Source organism: Poecilia latipinna, unplaced genomic scaffold, assembly GCF_001443285.1.
Source record: "Poecilia latipinna isolate Pla-1442-1.1 unplaced genomic scaffold, P_latipinna-1.0 Scaffold164, whole genome shotgun sequence".
In the NCBI taxonomy this organism is placed as follows: Eukaryota; Metazoa; Chordata; class Actinopteri; order Cyprinodontiformes; family Poeciliidae; genus Poecilia; species Poecilia latipinna.
The window spans coordinates 467,278-486,420 of record NW_015112780.1 but is presented as its reverse complement, the minus strand read 5'-3'; the positions used below and the strand labels follow the sequence as shown (position 1 = coordinate 486,420).

At 39.3% G+C, this 19,143-nt stretch overlaps 3 protein-coding genes across 3 annotated transcripts; 1 reads left to right on the top strand and 2 right to left on the bottom strand.

The window, feature by feature from the left end:
- Positions 1-4,810: 4,810 nt before the first annotated feature.
- LOC106945849 (sperm-associated antigen 16 protein-like) lies at positions 4,811-5,601 on the bottom strand. The gene has a single exon (XM_015029830.1). It carries the CDS (start codon positions 5,551-5,553, stop codon positions 4,828-4,830), a length of 726 nt encoding a protein of 241 aa, XP_014885316.1. The 5' UTR covers positions 5,554-5,601; the 3' UTR covers positions 4,811-4,827.
- Positions 5,602-5,636: 35 nt separating this feature from the next.
- On the top strand, positions 5,637-9,448 carry ndufb4 (NADH:ubiquinone oxidoreductase subunit B4). Its single transcript, XM_015029832.1, has 3 exons — positions 5,637-5,850; positions 8,176-8,319; positions 9,294-9,448. The coding sequence occupies exons 1-3, from the start codon at positions 5,674-5,676 to the stop codon at positions 9,354-9,356; spliced, it is 384 nt and encodes a 127-aa protein (XP_014885318.1). The 5' UTR covers positions 5,637-5,673; the 3' UTR covers positions 9,357-9,448.
- Positions 9,449-9,553: 105 nt separating this feature from the next.
- On the bottom strand, positions 9,554-18,704 carry hgd (homogentisate 1,2-dioxygenase). The gene is made up of 14 exons (XM_015029829.1): positions 18,549-18,704; positions 17,409-17,480; positions 16,981-17,069; positions 16,376-16,481; positions 16,163-16,222; positions 15,798-15,889; positions 15,635-15,669; positions 15,470-15,549; positions 15,066-15,165; positions 13,240-13,364; positions 11,365-11,469; positions 11,152-11,278; positions 10,609-10,790; positions 9,554-10,026 (listed from the first exon to the last, which is right to left on the bottom strand). The coding sequence occupies exons 1-14, from the start codon at positions 18,561-18,563 to the stop codon at positions 9,883-9,885; spliced, it is 1,332 nt and encodes a 443-aa protein (XP_014885315.1). The 5' UTR covers positions 18,564-18,704; the 3' UTR covers positions 9,554-9,882.
- Between the last annotated feature and the right edge of the window lie 439 nt (positions 18,705-19,143).

Sequence of the window (19,143 nt, the reverse complement as noted above, 5' to 3'; positions counted from 1 at the left end):
GTGAAACTTGTCTAGGAGTTGTCGTTTTTTCATTAGAGCAGATCTAAGGCGATCCAGATGCCAAAAAATTGTGAAAATCAGCTTATATTGAAGTTTCACAAATCAGAAAAAGGTTTCACAAATCACAGTCATGGTTGTAAATATTCTGATGTTAGAGCAGAATAATTTAGTACAAGTTTCAAGTGTCTAGGTGTTGTTTTTTAATTAGAGCAGTTCTAGTATGAAAGAGATGCAAAAAATGATGATAATCAAGCTTTATTGAAGTTTCACAAATCAGAAAAGGGTTTCACAAATCCCAAACATGGTATTCATTCAGCTTGAAGCGGAGAATAATCCAGTCCAAGTTTCAAGTCTCTAGGTGTAGTAGATTTTAAACTAGAGTCGATTAGCTAAGGTTAGCCACAAAGTTTAAGTAAAACTTACCTTCGTATCAGTGAATGTATAACGAGGCGTATGTCTTAAAACCTTTCTCCAGTTTACTTGTTGGGGCTTTGGGTCGATGTACAAACCTTGGCCAAGTCCTGCAAGCACCTAGTGTAAAAGGCCATTTTCAATATATCGGAAATAATCGAGCCGCTTTTCCCCGAACGCGGAAGCTGAGGTGCAAAGAGTCCATTGTGTGGAAACAAGACACGTTCTCGAACAACTCGGCGCATTTATTTAACGTAGCACAGCAAATACAACTCACCGAACGAGCACAATGCCGTTTTCTATCTCTTATCTTATCTTTCTATCTCTTATCTTTCTTTCTATCTCTTACTCTTCCAACCGTTTCTCATTCATTCATGTCAGCGGCTCCACCTAATGGAGTGGAGTAGTATTACACAACACAACAACAGCGCTTCAGATTTTAGTAATGTTGCGTAGGCGGAAGAAAGCCGGAAGTAAGACTTTGAGGTCCGGAGGTTCTGTTGGGTGATGGAAATATGTTAGTCAAAAGTATTTCCTACAATTGAACTTGAAGCCAAGACTGTACCATGAACAGAAACTGAGAATAGTATGTTAATATAATGTTCTAGAAGGTCGGAAATAATCATTTCTGTTTATTCCATAGTTATGGATATTTCAGGCCTTCATGTTCAGTTGTGCTGTTGGTAAATGGTAGATGTCAGGTAACCTCACAGACTGATAAAGCTTTCTCACCAGCATGCAAATGCTAATGCTGGGGATTGATTCTACTTGAATGCACCAGTTAAAAAGTATCAGCTCAATTACTGAACCATGTGGAACTCCATGTAGCAGTTATTTTTTGTTATGTACAACAAAAAGTTCTATGACATTGTTTAAGATAACTTTAACACTGTTAAGTCACAGTTTTTAAAAACATACATAAACATACATAGCCACAGTTTGTTCGCAAGCTTCAATAAGGGTGTGGCTAAAATTAGTTATTTTTTAAAGGACCAAGCAAACATTTCTCTAGAGTAAAGATTGTATTTAGCAAAGTGACGTGCATATTTCCTTATTCTGTAGATGTTCTGCCAATTTTTGATTTTGTTGTAGCCTAAAACAACTAGACTTAAAAGATTTGATTGTGTAGTCGAACAATTACTTTGTCTCTGACAATTACTTTCATTGCCCAACGTACTACAGTAATATGGAAACGTTTTTTGTTGGTAATCTTCAAAGTTATTCTTATCCTTGACATTACACAGACAGGGATCGGATGTACAGTCTTTGTGCTAAGGTGAGCAGAGCCGAGTAAAATTTGCAGGATTTTGTCAGTTCTGTCTCCAAGCAGTATTTCTCTGTAGCTCTCCTTGAAAATGATTGATGTCTCTGAATAACATCTACGAGCCACAGTGTCCTGCATACATTATTAAAGCAGAATATATAACACAGTTAAACTCGCTGCCCCCGTATCCGTAGCAAAAAACTGATTTGTTTGAAGACGGGTGCTCACAGGCATAAAATGACTGCATAAATAAAGATTGGAAAATGAGGGGAGATAATTAACGGAAGTTACAATTTACAGCCTGCATAGATGGGATTAAGGGTAGAAACCGTGCGCCAAGGCAGGGACGTTTCCTACATCTGCATGAACCCGAGCCAAGGTTGAGGAGAAAAAGTGCTTCCTTGTTCTCCTTTCCCTTCAGATTGATAAAAAGGTCACCGCAAGCTTTAAAGTGGACAGAGCTGTCAGGGGAGGGAAGCCGAGAGGAACACGCAGAGAGTCGGGCAGGCGGGGGATGAATTGCAATCAGACTGCAGCCTTCGAAGATTGAGCCTCAAAGAGCATCGTGCTGGTACACATTAGGTCATTGTCTATGAGCAACCACTTCAGTGAACTTCGAGTAGAGAAGTAGCTGTAATATGTGGTTGGAAAAAGTAACTGGTTTGTCCTTTTTGAGTCAGTTTTGCATGCGCTCATTTGAAAAAAGAAAACTAGCAACCAAAGCAACACAAAATAACCTCAGATTACAGAGTATGATTAAGTCTGACGGAGGGACACAGAACGGAGATAGGAATCACATGGGGCTTTTTCGTTTCCTTATCTCTTAGACAGAGTAACATCCCTATCTCTGTTGAGTTTGCACAATAACTGCGTCGGCAATAAATGTCAGTCAGAATCACAGATAAAGAACTAAACACCCATCCTCTGCAGAGAAGACGTACAAGGTGAGGAAGAAGAGGAGGATGAAAAGGGAGGGGATAAACCACACAGTGATTAATTGCTCCCGAAGCTCAAAAGCTCTCCGTAGTTCAGCTTCTCGACCATGAGGTTGAAGAGGACCGGCCGGGGCAGAAACACATTAACGTTTCATTTTCTGATCCTAAATCTGTCCCTGGAACGGACTGTAGTCTCACATTGAATTTTTATTTCAGAGTCATAAATAGATCTTTCAGGGCAGCAGAGCAGGCTGGCACTTTGGCGTTCCCAAGAGGACAATAAATCATTTGATCATACGTACTGCAGCGGTGCCCCAGTCCCCGGATCAAAGAGTTTTCTCTGCATCTCTGCACCACTCCGCTGCCCAAGAATGAAGTTCAAAATTAAGAGCGGCTGCAAGAACTGAGAGAGAGAACATGCGCTGCTTTGTGTTTTGAATGATCATTAGTTTTTCAGTTGAGCATTCATCCCAAAGACAGGTATTAAGGGGCCTTAGAAAAATATTCTTCTCGCTGCACATCTGACCCCATTATAAATGAAGACGTTATTGTATTATTTTAACATTTTTACAGTAAATTGAAGCACAGTAGCGTGTCATTGTGAAATGAAAGAAGAAATGACATGAAATATAAATCTGAAAGGTCAAGTGTCTGTTTGTATTAAGACCCAAAGTATATCAACGTGTCACAATGGTCCAGTCAAAGTCCAGACCTAAATCTGATTGAGGATCTATGGTAAGACTTGAAAGTTGATTTTCACAGAACTTGAGCTTGAGCAATCTAGCAAGAAACAATGGACATTTTTTTTTTGTCTGTAGATGTGAGAAGCAGGTAGAGACATACCTCATAAGACTGTACCTGCAGTGAAAAGTGATTATTTGATGTTCAATTGGGCTAAAAACAAATTTGTGCAAGATTTTCTTTTTTATTGAAAACTGCATCCTTCATTTTCCACCTCACAAAGACACTTGTTTCTATGTATCTGTGACATAAAAACACAATAAAATATATTGACGATTGTGGTTGTAATGACAAAGTGTGAAAACATCAGACACCGTAACGTGTTTTAACTTTACATTTATTCACCTTCAACAGATATTAAAAAAGGTTTTAGGTTGATTGAGTCTCGCTATGCACGGCACATTATAAAAACTACAGTAAAACAACAGCACACCGATGGAAACGCTAGAAATTCCTGGTCCTCCTGCAGGGAGGAGAATACTACACCGTGTTAAACATTCTCATAACAAATTCATAAACCTCTCAAAGTAATTTAGATCTGTTTTTGGAATATTAGCTGAAAAGTATTTGTGCAGAGTCGTATTTCTACTCAAAGCCACACAGTCTTACAGGCATCAGTGATGTGAGAGAAATCACGTTTGAAATCTACATGTAGTCTTTTTTTTCTGCTGCTGCAACTTCTGAATGGGTTTTCCACTGTGTAAAAAAAAAGACAGAGCTTGATGTTTACCGCCCTCTTGTGGTTAAAAACAGAACTTTTCAACTTGTTAAAACAAGACAAAATATGTTTGTGAAACATAAAAAGAAACGATGGACACAGTTAATCTTGATTTACATACAGGAAATCAAAAAACGTAACTTTTTCTTTAAAGCAAAATTTAGCTTTTTATTTTGTCAAAACTTTGTTCCCTGTAATTGTTTCCGTTTTCTTTTTTGTTTGGTGAATGTCTTTTTAGTGTTTGGTTAATGTTAAAATTTAAGAGGCCATGATTCATACTATCTTTCATTTGCGATAAATTGTTTAATACATTTCCTAATTATTGTCGTTGTGAGGTTATTTGAGTAACCGAAAGTGTGGCGATTGTGTAAAGGTTCGTGAAATGGTGTTCCTGTTACTGCTAACGTGGGTTTTTAAAGATTGTAGTTATTAAAAAACAAAACAAAAAACAAACAAAACAAAACAAAAAACAGTAGAAGCTTGTTGTAGCATAACTCCTCTCAGACTATTAACCTGAAAGTCTTACCAAATGAAAATGCTAACAGTTTTCTTCTAACTTTTTCAACTTAAAGTTTTGATTGTAAACCTTTAACCATGGCATCAAGATGGACAACAAAATTATTCCTCTAAACACTGCATTAATAATTACATTTATTGTATATTCTGTATTGGAAAACTTTAACCGACAACGACTTTATATGTCACCTATGCAAAAAAATTCCCAATAATGAATAAAGCACATTGTTATGAAGTTAGATTTATTTCAATGAACCATTGCTTTCATTGGTGGTCTGAGATGAGGCGGCATCCAGTCGGGCAGCCTGATTGTCCCCCTGGAGTAGCGCTTTGTCCCTCTCCAGCGCCACCTGCAGGACCTGCTTTGACAACGCCTGGTATTTGTCGCTCATCCTCTTTACTTCAGGCTGGTAGCCCTCACACTGCAGTTTCAGCTTTTTTATGTCCTCAATGAGTTTGTTTTTCTCTCTGACCAACCGTTGATGCTCCAGCCGGTGGGCATCTTTGGCTTTCTTGGCCCTCTGCAGGGCCTCGGCTGCGACAGCGGCCGCCTGCCTGTACTCCTCCTTCTCCTGCCAAGCGTTTTTCAGCTCTCCGGCCAAATGCTGGTTCTGAGTGTACACTTTCGGGATCAGGTCGATGTGCTTCGCATCCACCTCTCCTTTCTGCAGTAGCTCAGACCATTCCGCTTCAAAACACGCCAAAGTCCCCATCATGCCGTGTTGGAAAAGGAAATTCAGTAAAAAATCAAACACAGAAAGCTGTTGGTGAGTGATGCTGGGCCTCCGATTAAGTGAAGCGACCGCCTCTGCTCGGTCCTGGATGGCTTTCTCTGCCGCTTCCAAGTCTTCTTCGTGTCCTTCTTTTACGCCCTGATCATCTTTTAGAACGTCCGCACACTCCAGGCCATCTCCATCCTCCGTTGACTCTTTGAGATGTACTTTTCCATTTTTCTCAGGAGAGTTCATCTTCTCACTTGAACGTTGTGAGGGGAAAAAAAGGTGTTTTGAACGTTGTCGTGGTTACGACGCGAGACTAGCAACGCGAGATTTTACATACTCTCGTTTCTCGTCCGTCACCAAACAATCATGGCGGACTACCGAGAGGCGCCCTTGGCTACTCGGCCAAAAACACTGGACCCAAATGAATATTTCAATCTTTCTCCGGACTACAGGCGTGCAGAGGAGGAGCGGGCAGCACTGCGGGCCAACCTAAAGAGGCAGTACCAGTTGCAGCTGAACAACCCGCACAGGACCGAGCTCATTGTAAGTGGCTAAGTTAGCATATTAGCAACCAAAGTCACCCCTGATTTAAGGAGAGCTAAATGCTACTGACGGTTAAATGTTATGACCGAACCTGTACAAACAGTGCTCAGTATCGAGTTAATTTTGTCTTTATTTCCTATTGCTATATATGGTTATAAAGGCAGCTCTAACGATTATGTTTGAATGTTGAAGTTTCCCAAGCAACTTCAAGCTAGCCGTAATTCAGAGGGCCGTCGTTAGAAAAGGAGGTATGAGCAGATATTTATTATGAGCAGAGATAAATAAATAAAAACATTTTCAATGGGTTTATATGGGTTATTTGACTATTGTCATTTCATCTCGTGCGATAGACAACCATATAGAATGGAAAAAGAACGAGATCCATAAATTAACTGATTTAAAGCTGCAGTATGTAACTTATATATATATATATATATATATATATATATATATATATATATATATATATATATATAACGGTTTGTTTGTTGTTGTTGTTTGGTTTTTGTTTAACATATTTGTTAAAACTCTCACCATGTCGTGACAGTACATTATGTGGCAGGTAATTTGTGAAAAGATTGATTTCCTCCAACTCCTCCCTGAGCTACTATTTCAGTCTGAAGAAAAGCACTGCTCCCGACCAAGTCCAACCAATCAGAGCCTAAATGAAGCTCTAAGCGTGTTTAATCAATGCTGCTAAATGTGACGAATAACTTACTGTTACAGGATACTGTTTTATCCGCTCTCATTTATGGTGATGCTAACTAGCCTGCGCATACATGACATTCTCTGTTAGCTACAGCTGCATAGCAGAGACGAAGTGGGGGACAATGATGAGCAGCAACATATGTATTGTGATTGACAGCGCTAAAACCCGCCTCCTAGCTCTGATTGGTTGTTTCTAGTTAGCATGGGCAAAGGTAAAGAAGCTAGGTCTTTTTCACAGATTATCTCTCTCATACCATCCTGTCATAACAACAAATTTTGCTGGCCGTTACATTTTCCCAAAAGTTATTGCGATAAATGATAATGTTGTTGTTTTGAGACCGTTTTCAAGTAACATAATGGTAATGGCTTGATAATGCAAGAACACATCATTGTCAAAGATCGATAAACTTTAAATTCTAATGAGCACCAAACACTGAAAAGAGCAATTAAATATCACAAATGAATAAACAAAGCAATAGAAACAAAAGGAATTATGAAATATCTGTAAACAAAAGTGTTTTTACACACTTATGTTTACATACTAAATGGATTCAGTTCACGTTGGTCAACATAACAGTGACAGTAAACCACATGCTATTTCTTATATGTTAGCTAAGCTGAGAATTGATGCTAATTTTTAGCCTCAGAACGCTGGGTTCCAACTGACGGGCACATTTTGGCAGGCCCCGTTTAAATTTCTTCAGAAAGTTGTTCTTTCTAATCTCCTGGAGCCTTCGCTTCCAGTGGCCCTTTCTTAATGTTATAAACGACATGTCACTAAGAAATATAGTGACTACTTGTCACTGGCAGACCGACTCATTACCAACTTATAGCCAATGTAATGCTAATTATAGGACACACCTCAGTTTAACATATCCCAGTTATATGTTGAAATTATTTTCAGTCTTTTCTAGAGGTTGCATTACTTTTATCCAGGCCTCCTTCTTTTTCTTTTTTTTTTCTTTTTACTTTTTTCTAGGTTTATGTAACCACATTTTAAAACCAACATCTGATATTTATGAGTTAATTTTCAGTCATTTTTTATTTATTTATTTTTTGCTAGTTTCATGTTATTTCAGTGACCTTTATGGGCTTCATAATTATTAGCAGAGGGGTTCCAACTATTTATTTCCTGTGTGTAAATTGCAAAAAGAATGTGAAGAAAGTTAGCTGGAAATATTCTTAGACTGTAAACACATTGATAAGAAGATCTTTGATTTTCTTTTTTTTATTATTATTATTTCAGTTGAAGCACATTTTGTTTAAAATTATAATTATTATTGTTTTTACTTTTGAAGAAAGTTTACTCTGAGTTTTTATGTGTTGATTACTATTTTTCTTTCAGCAGAAATAAAACAGGCCTAAAAAAAAGTTGGAGTTGTCATGAAACAATTTTTTCCCCACAATAATATATTAAAAGAACAAATTTTCGTTTCAAAATCATTTGGGAAATGAGCCCATAATTCCGACTACTGCCATTCATGTTCAAAAAAATACTTTATTGATTACAATTCATCACCAGTCAAGCTGTTGTTGTCTACTAAATAAATGACTAAGTAAATCCTAATCTGATATTTCTTTTAACTGATTTATCACTGCAAATGTCTGTGTTTGTAGGAAGACCCTGCCCTGACGAGGTGGGTGTACGCACGAGCCAATCCGTACCCTCACTTCAGACCCACAAAGAAGACTTCTCTGCTTGGTGTAATGTTTGGAGTGGTGCCTCTGTTTGCCCTCTACTACATCTTCAAGACAGACAGGGTATGAGACAAGAGGCCCCTCTGCCTTCTCTTTGCTTTATGTTTTACCGACAAGTTCAACCATGGACCTAAGTGTCTAATGTTTATTAGATATTAACATAATCTGCATCATTCTTTAAGGTTAACGGCTTCATTTAAATATTGTAGATATAAATATAGAAATTGCTTTAATTTATGATTAATTTCATTAACACATTTTTACCATATTATTTATTTTAGCTTTCTGTCACATAAATTCCTAAAATAAAAATGCGATATATGCATGAATACAAGATGTATTTATGCCATATGCGAAACAAAATATTGAGTTTAAAGTAAGGAATAAATTAACTTGGACAGTATATAAAGATGAAGTATTTGTGCTGTGCAAATGTTATTTGCCGTTGATATTTATGTTTAATTGCCATGTTACTTTACCAATTTGGTTATCTTTGTTGGCATGAGACTTTGTTGTGTACGTTACCGTACTAAGAACGTCTGACGAATCAAATCCATCATCCGGACAGTTTACATGAACACTACTGCTGCCTGCATACCTTTTGTAGAATTTGAGTTTCTACACGGGAATTATATTTTTAGACAAACCAAAAAGCGATCGGAATCAATGTTCCTTCTGAGACACAGATCGCATTACATTCAAAATAAATGCTTAGTTCGAAATCTCCCCGCTTCCATTTCTCTCCCCATTGTCATGGAGATTTACCCTGTAAATCTTAGTCAATTGAAGTTCCAGCGAAAATTTGCTGTCGTTGTCTCACTGTGCCGGAGCCATCATGCTCGCCTCTTCCCCCTCGTCTCTGCTGGGTGGAGGGGAAAAAGAAAACTGCTTTGAACTCACAAAATACTTATTCATAAAGCACATCGTTGGGAAAATGTCCAGAAGGTGAAGGGGTGGAGTGGTGGGGGGGAAATTATGTATCTTTGTTGCTATGGAAACTGTACCAGCCAGTCATCTGTTTGTCGTCTCTTTTACAGGATAAGAAGGAGGAGATGATTAAGGCCGGAACCCTCAATCGCAAGTTCAGTTTATCGTATTGAGCTTCAGTACAGAAAGTTCCTCCTGTGACATCCCCGAAATGTTGTGTGTAATTATAATTAAAAAAAATAAAATAAAATATTATTGTTCAACAGTTACGTGGCTTTGATTTCAAAGGAGAAGTGGTGTGGTGAAAAGTAAAAAAAAAAGAGTTCTACAAGTCAAAAACACAAGAAGTGAATTAATGAAACAACAGTTTCATTAATAAGAGCTGTTTATCAGTAATTTTATCAAATTCATATTGTAAGTAACCTGTAACAATAAGGGAAAGTGACAAACAGTTTTTGTTAAAAAAGGCATTTTTGCTGGAAGCTCATTCTTCTGCACATTTACCCAGCATGTATTATGACACCAAATGATTTTAATTTGTAACTTTAAGAAGTAAAAATGACACCATGGAATGCAAATTGTGATTTAAAAAGTAAAAAGTTTCGGTTGTTGCACAAACCACTTTTTAATTTTTTTTTAAAATCATCTTCTGTATTTTGATCTAAATTTTTGTATAAGTTGCTGGGGTTTTTTTTTTTACTACTGCTTCCTTGGCTTCCAGTCGGGGTTAAAGTGGCTGCGCAGTGGCTCCCAGCACTGGTAGTAAGTCTTGTCCAGTCTCTGGCACGTTTGCAGACCCCACTTGGTCACAGCCATGCTGAAGGAGGACTCGAACATGAAAGCCTGAAAGGAGTAGAGAACACCAGTATATGATCTAATTAATCATACTGAATATGTACTGATCAGTTCACGGATATTCAAATACATGCATGCACTACTTAAAAATACTTGATTAAATATTCCTAAACAAGTTGCGTATGAACGACACACTTTGTGTCTTGATGGTATCCTCTCAGTTCATGTTGATATGGACTGCGGATAAACGTAGCCCCCATGACGCTGCCATCTGAGATTAAGGGCCAGATGGTTAAAATTATAGGAAATGATTGTTCTGAACAACAGAAAAGACCCCAATTACATATTTAACCTGGGTCTGCAGTGCATAAAGCAGGCGGACATTAACCTTCTGTAATGGCCCTGACCTCAAACAAGCTTTGTCCAAAGAAACCACAAATTCAACTGAGCTATACCATTTTTATCAAATAACCAAACAGAATTATGCCAGAAATTTGCTTAGAAAATGTTTAACTTGCTAAAGGACATTATTTAAGGATTAAAGAAAGTCCAGAATAAATAAAGACATAGTCAACATAAGGATCACCACCCATCTTGAATGCATATAAATTCCTCTGTATGCAGTTTTACCATGGTTCCTTCAGCAACCCGCTCTGGTTTCAGCTCAGCAGTGCTGTTCTTCTCAAAGCAGTCAGCGTCCGGGCCGTGAGGGGTCATCATGCTATGCAGGCTGCCTCCCCCAGGCAGGAAACCTTCCTCTTTGGCCTCATAATGGCCTTTGATCAGCCCCATGAACTCACTCATGCAGTTACCTGAAATAACAAGCAGGAGGCAGTGTAACACAGCTCCTCGTTGAGGAACACAGAGCGGGGTTCCCCACTAGATGGCCTTAAAGATCTGTGGTGAAAGCAGACAAAAGATCCTGGCGTGTGAAGTGAGTCATTCAGCCAGGTAGGAACACTGTGTGTGTCACTAGCTGGTAAATGAATGTGTTAGCTTCTAGCTGGGTTGCTTAAATCCACAAAATATCTCGGAAAGAGCACATTGTGACATTTCCACCCGAATTAATTTGCAAAATGTGACCCTGCCGCGCTAAAGCAGGCGTACATAATTCATGAAGGAAGCATTTGTTATCGCAAACAATCAGACCAAGTGTGGGTGCTGAGTTCTTACGGTGGTAATACGGCGGACGGAAGGTGTTGTCGGCCACTCCCCACCTTGGGGGGAAGATGACAAAGTCGGCAATGGCCACACCTGGTTTTGTGGATTTGGCGGTCAGCACGGTGAAGATAGATGGATCCTAGAGAGGAGTGTATACATGTTTCTGTCAGGAAATGGGATAAACCCAAACGGAGTGCCAGGGCTCTGTTTGAGTCACCAACATACCGCATGGTCAAAGGCCACACAGTTGATCGCCATGAAGTTCTTCAAGTTGTATTTGTACGGTGTGTAGTTCCCGTGCCAGGCAACGACATTGAATGGAGAGAAATCCTGCGTGTAAAAGCACAAAACAAAAAAATAAGAGAAGCCTACCTGAGCAACCAACACAAAAGACGTTAAATTGAGCTTTTCACAGGGGAAGGGGGGAACAATGAATAATGTCTTTGTAATCTTAAATTCCAAGAAAAGTACTTCTTGACATAAAGAGAGGGGGGAAAAATGGCCATAATGAAAATTGTAAGAGGGTGTTGCTTCTTTCAATCTTTCTTCTCTTTCATTCCCCTCCCGGTTCTTTGTGAAACGAGGCACCAGGTATTATGGGGTAATTGGCTTCACAATCAAACTTTCCCAAACTTTGAGCATTTTGACGCTCGCCGCGGTGCAGTTATTGGAGGAGAAGGGTGGGCTTCGGCAAGTGGGGGTGTAGAGATATTTCTTTATCTTGATTGTTAAAAGCACAGCAATTTTATATAGTTTCTCTGTTCTGATAATGTCACTGCGAAAAAGACATTCAACAGAAGCTCTGAAATCAATATAGTTCATTACAACTGAAGCTGCGGCCAGGCTGACCTCCATGCTCCTGCGTGCGCACCGGGGCGTTTCTGCACATACGCTGGGGTTTTTCTTTTTTTCTAATTAAGAAATTGAAATAAAACAAAATCAATTAAAAGTTAGAATAAGTAGCTAACAATAGCTAAAGAGATATATAAAAAAAAACAGAAAAAGGTGTTACTTTATGCAACCAATTGTCTCCAGTTATCGTGGAAAATGGCCTTTTGAGAAACCCTGGTGCAGGTAATTTCTCGGACATTCATCTGCGAAAACTCCCCTACATTCGATTAAAATAAAGACGGGGGGAGGAAGGAGGGAGAGGAGGGAAGGAGGAAAAATGAAGGAGAACAACTTCGCACACACACACATGCACACAGAACACAAACATATTGGCCCAGTCAAGCAAATAATAAGTTAATTTGAGCAATTTTAGCACTCTGCGGGTGAACAAAACAGCAGGACCAGACAGGAGCGGCAGCATCTTCCCCTGAGATGAGGCCCTCTGTCAACCACGTCTTGGTTTTCCAGCCTCACTCTCCAGTTTCAATGAACTGGGAGCGAAGTGTCACCACTCACTCACCCCCAGAACATAATCCCCCAAGAAGAAGAGAAGGGCTCCAAAAATTAGAAAAGCTCTGTTTTGCTTCAAAAAAAAAAAGAAGATAGTATCATGCTCTTGTATATTGTTTGTATAGGTAATTACCGAGTGGCTTGACATGATTATAGCCCCAAATCCTTTTCCTCTAAAATAAGAAAAACACACACACAAAACAAAACAAAAAAGTCCTGTCAGACATTATGTGTCGATCCAATTATTCGCCCAACGGGAAATTCAGGAGAGGGAGGATCATTTCCTGAGTGAAATATGGTGAAATTAATGCTTTACTTGTGAAAAGGTTTTTCCTGCGAGGCAAAGCCTCGCAGGTACGCCGTCTGCGGCACCAGAATGCCTTAACTAATTACAAGTGATTAAGACTCATAAGGGAGTCGAGGCGGAAACCGAGTGAAAGGATAACAGCTAACGCTTGGATATTAAATCATCAGGGATGGCAATTCAGCCGGCAGGAGCAGCTAATGGATCACATGCTTCACTTGGACCGTTTCCTGTTAGTCACAGTGGCACTTTGATGGTGTTTACTGAAGCAAACTCAAACCTAAATAGGGTAATAGGGCAAAGTGTTCAACACGAGCGATTGTCCGCTCTCAGACGGTGTGTACGTGGGCAATTCTTGCCGCGGCACACGGAGAATCGCATGTGACAATAAGTACCTGCTGGCAGGCAAACAGTTTCCCTTGATACTTGTTGATGACGGTGTAGCCAGAGGGCACTTTGCGGTCCTCGTACCAAGCAACCGGACACAGGAAGTCTCTTGGGTTCGCCAGACCATTGGCTCCTGCGAAGCATGCATACATGACTGCATTAGACAGGCTGTGCAAAATAGAAAAAGCATGCCAGTGTTTGCAGATCAAGTCAATGTTTACTTAGAAATAGGGGAAATATAGGTGTCTCTAGAAAGTTGCTAAAGGGGCGGCTGATGGTCTTGGAATGGCACACCAGCAGCCGTAAAGGAAATTCAAAGGTTTATGTTGTACGTGTGGATTGCATCTACAAATTGTATATCAGTTGGTTCATTAGAAATACATTTACAGAGAAAAACATCAAACTGTGCAACACTTATTTATTCTGTGATATTTATTTGGAATTATAGATCGTACTGTCAAAATTAACTCAATTGAAATGCATTGTTTGAACGACACACTGCAGTCTTTTAGAGTACAATAAACCCAATCTTTATTTGTAAAGGACCCCGCTTGTTTCAGTTATTTTCTGCATGTCGTTCTCTTGTTTTCCTCTTCAAATGTGTTGCTTTGATTGCTGGCACCCCGATTAATTGTTGCAAAAAAAAAAATAAATGTAACAATGGTTTAATTTGATAATAGTATCTACAAACTTTAAATTTGTATCCCTGACAAGACGGTACAACTGTCAGGCTAAGCAGATGTGGATTTACCTTAAGAATGTTATTGTTCTTGTCGGTGGCAAGAAGATGGATGCTTTCTTAACTTCCTCATAGTGTTTCTATAGCCAGGGTGATTATTTAAGTTTAAAGCAATCAGGAGTGGAAAAAACAAGACCGGATGAGATTTCAAGATTAAACTGCCAGTGAAATAATAACTTATATCTTGGTTTCATTAAGTTTCATTACCAACCCTTAGATGCTTAGAACCCTTAAAAGCTCTTTCTGTTCAAGCATTGCAAAAAAAAAAAACAAAAAAAAAAAAAAAAAAAAAAAAAAACCATAATGAATATGAAACTAAGCATAGTGGAGGCTGTATGATGATGTGGGCCTGTTTTGTTTCCAAAAGACTTTGGGATCTAATGATACTTGTTTCTTTGAAATACCAGGGCTGTTAAATCTAAATAAATCTGTTCGACTCCCTGAAAACGGGTCATCTTAACAGAATAACACAGCCAAATCAATAAGGAAACAGTTCGCCAGACACAAAATCAGCCTAATACCCAAACCTAAATCTTATAGAAAACTTGTAGGCTGAGTTGAAGAAAATAAGAGAAGAAGAACGCTCCGATATCCCTCTCTCTGTGCGCTCTAAACTAGTAAAAGGTGGATGAGTGAGTGCAGACCTGTCAGCAAAAAGGGGATTGGACAAAGTGGGCATTGATTTCTGCTTTCAAGTCAAAGAGCTCTTGCTATAGTGAGAGCTAGTTGTTTTTTTATTTTTTTGTTCTTTTTTTTGCTATTCTGTTTATATAGAATTAGAATATTGCTATACATTTACATTAATACCTGTACACAGTACAGGAAACAAAAAGACGCTCGCATACATTTGCACGTGAACCCCCAAAAAGCCTGAGGCGAAAGCAGCTAACCGATGGCCAAGTTTGTGGCGGTTCAGCCTGAGCTGCTGCGCTAGCATGATTTCAAGAGATAAGTGTCAACAATTTAGATAACAATAGCACGTTTCAGGAAGCCGAGGCAAAGTGGCCGGTGTGTGGTTTTAAAAGAAGAATGAACACGTATGGTATGTTTTCATCCTTCCTTATCTACACTTAGGAGTATCATCCAAACACAAACCTATAGGCCCCAGGTCAGGGAGCTCAAAGTGGGCCCCATACACCTCAAGGATGTAGCCTCTGGTTTCTCCGAACACATCCACGCTGAAGCGCATCCCTTGCTGGAAAAATAAAAACAAGAAAAGTGGCAGTTAGAGGAGATTCGGTGCTGTTGTGTGGCAAATGTGGGCTGTATCAGTGCTGAGGGGGACTAATCGTCTGCGTTTGGAAATAAAAAACAAACAAAAAAACACATGTGCCGCAGTCACAATCCTGACGTCCAAAGCCTGAAACCTCTTTCCACTATTATCTACTTTTAAGGTCACTCTTGAAAAGTGCCAAACCACAGCTTTCTAAATATGGTAAGAGGAGAGTGGGGGCAAATACAGTAGCAGATGGAAAAGCACTGGAGAACTCAAAGCCCACCTGGATGACACAGATCTCGTTGGGCTCGACCATCATCTTCCCGAACTCTGTGGTGATCAAGACCTCGCCCTGCTGCGGGACTGGAGAGAGAGAGAGAGAGGCCGATGAGGAGAAGTACTGAGAAAATACAATTTGAAGCAAAAGGAAACTTAGCTTTTTCCTCACCAATCAGAAAGTCTCCGTCTGAGTTGTTGAAGCACCTGAAGCAGACAAAAAATATATATATATGGAGATCTGAAATATTAATAAAACCCCTTAACTGGATACTTTTTGTGATCTAAAACAGATCTGTTTAAAAGATCTGTGTGAAAGTTATTCGCTCATTAACCTGTCGACCATGGAGGTGTTGCAGGTGTACACGTGGATGCCGATGCCGTTGCGGGTTTTGGCGTCTCCTGCGCCGCAGATTGTATGAAGTCCCTGAAGAATCCAGGAAAAGCAGGGATTTACTGATGAAGAGAAGTTCCCTGCGATGAAGATAAATCCGTGTCTCTTTTCCCGGACTGAGTGATGCCTCTACCTCTCCTCCCCCCACACCTATCTTTATTATTTAAGCTGTGTACCATGGCATACTGTGTCATTGGCAGTTTAAAATTTCTCTTGTAATATCCCCTTCCCTCCTAATAAAAATATTAATAATTAATAAGCAAATAAATCCGTAATGAGAAAAAAAAAAAAAAACACGAGACTCACAGCTACAAAGTCCACTTTCTTCTCTGTCGATTTGGGGATGATGAACGGCAGCCAACGCAGCTGTCAAAGGAACCTCAAGGTCAGAAAGTTCTCTTTTAAAATTCAATGTTGTTTTGAGCATTTTTAAAAAAAATCTGTTTCAATGACTGTGATCGTCTTGTAGATGATGAAATTATTCTCCGTTCAAATTCTAAGTGCTTAAAGTTGACGTACCTGGTTCGGATCAGGCTCCACTTCGTTCCAGTTTTCAGTCAGATTCCCACATGGCACAGCGGTGAAAGGCTTGTGTTTAACAGACGGGAGGATCCGGTACAACCAGCTGTAGAAGAAAAGGAGGGTAAGAATACCAGCAGTTTTGTTGAGGTTAAAGTTGAGATGACTCTTAGCCCAGTGCAGCAGGGGCAGGGGGTTACCAGGACACACAAAACGCACTTGCACCTTGAACGGGTTTTCTGTTGCTTCTATGCATGTAAGAATTGTAAATATGGCCGTATACTGCAGCTAATTCCTATTCGGCGGTAAACTGTTTTCACAATTGACTCTCAACTATTCCAAAAATCTGATTTACTACTCGTAGACTCTTCAAAACACTGTCTGAGCTACACGAATCGCTAGTTACACTTGTGAAAACACAACAACAATGCCGGCATTAGAAACATTTTAAAGGTTCTTGTTAGGTTCTTCATTGCTTCTTATGAAAAAACAATGACACTTGTTCAAGGCATCATTTGTGCAAGGCCCCCCTCTGATCACAATGCCTGGGAATCATGTTTTATATGTTTCTTACAGTGTATTTAATGTGCTAAGTTGATAAATACCTCCTCTTGTTGGCTGGACGAGGACAGGTGAAGGCCGAGCCGGAGAGCTGCTCAGCATACAGGCCGTAAGGACAGACCTGAGGACTGTTCTGTATGGACACAATGTAACCGCTTTGTTAAATATGTCAGCATAGGATTGACTGTTTTCTCTAAAACAGGAGCTAAAGTTTAACCTGAGATTATTTTTGTTTTTTTTGCTAATTAACATTTTAACAGCTTTGATGGGGTTTTAAAAAAAAGTCATTACACAGAATCACAAATTGCAGGAAAGGTAGAGGCTATTATTATTTTTGACACATGGTTTGTTTGGTGGGAAGATATCATACTGTGTCATTTAGCAGACGAATGACTGGACAAACAAAAAAAACTGTGGCTTTGTCTCCTTTAAGATCGCCATCTTAAAGGAACAGACCGAACGTTTGCGGTACCTGTCCTTCGGGTAAGGATCCAGGACATCGTGGATCTTCAGAGGAGAACTCATTCCCAAAACCCGTCAAATACTGACAGAGAAGACAAACAGGAAATGATCAAGAAAGAGTAATTGAAGAGATATATAAAAACTAAATGTTGAGACTTCTTTAATGATGAAGGAGGAATATGTATATTTTGTGTGGAAATATTTTTTAATACTTAGCACCAGTGTTGCTGCTTAAAAAAAAAAAAAAAACCCTTAACAGCTGTGAGAGTAAGAGGACCACCTGGACTTTTGCCCAGTTGATCGGAGATGAAAAATAAAACAAATTATACACAATACAAGAAAAAAAAAGTATTGTTTTACTTTATACCTCCTGCAAAACAACCTCCAGAACTTTCCCTAAAAACAATAACTTTTACCTTATCTTCTGATCAACATCATATTGAATTAAAAAAAAAAAAAAAAAACTAACTTGGTATGATGTGAACCGCTTGTTGCTGAGTCACTGCTGCTCCGCAACAGCGATGGTTTCCATATGTGCGCGTTTGTGTGCCTGAAGCCTGGTGTTGTTTCAGGAACATCGCTGCTGTTTTATAAAGTAGCTTTGTGTCTATCAGGAATATTCATTTTGGCTTCAAGTCAAAAACTGGCAAATGGTAGAAGCTCCACTTGTTTAATGTAAAAAAAAAAAAAAAAAAAAAGTTCTAATTTACTCAATAACCACATAAAGTAAATGAGTGTTTTTTGCACTTTCAACTGTGCCTTACATATTAACTTTTGGAGATTAGGAAGTAACATCATTTAACCGGCGTCCACATAATTCTTATCACTTTTAAACAAGCTGAAACTTTTTTTTTTACAAATACAAATAAAACTGATAATAGTAGCTGTATTTGTGTTAAGATTGTTAAGGCGTCTCTCAGACCACATCTGGGCAGCTGCTGAATGCAGCCCTCTGATTGGCTGGAGGGAACGCCTCCCTTCAGACGGCTGCTGTCACAGAAATGATGACACTTAAATATTTTTAATTTTAGGACAACACGAAAACTAAGTTGTCCAATTTCACAATCTTTCTTGCACACAGCACTAATCCCCAACACGGAAAAAGTGCATTTAGAAATAAAACATTTTATGTAACTGAATGGTGGCTTACCTTTAATCCTGCCATTGTGCCAACTTTTGTTTTAAGGTTGCGGTTGCTGAGTGTTGCAGTGGTCACAGTTTAACTTCCAGCTCCCCCTGTCTTACCCCTTGGCTTAAAAATCCACCTCAGGACTAGCACATGCCGGTGTGTGGACCGAGCTGCACTCAGGGGGCTGGATTTATACTCTTTCTCAATGTGGCTTTAATTACGTCCCGACTGGCTCAGTGACGCAACAGGCTGGAGGCCCAGAACAGAAAGAGGACGGGTTAGACGGGTCAAAATGTGTGCAAACCGAAGTCAGCATGAAAACTGACCGACTGGTACAGAATCATGAAAATGGATTTGTACATTATGTCTTAGGATTTTAAACTTACATGAAAAAAATGATTGCAGACGAATCATTTGTCATGAAGTGACACTGTTTGTGCAGAAAAACCTTTGAATAAACACCTGTGTTGACCTCTGGTGCACTGCTTGTGCAAATAATGTTGTCATGTGCATCGCCACGTCCTGTAAGGTAAACATTTAGTTAAAAAAAAAAAACATTTATGGCTTCATGCAAGAATCACACCTTCAACTACACAAATACAAATCTTAAGAATAT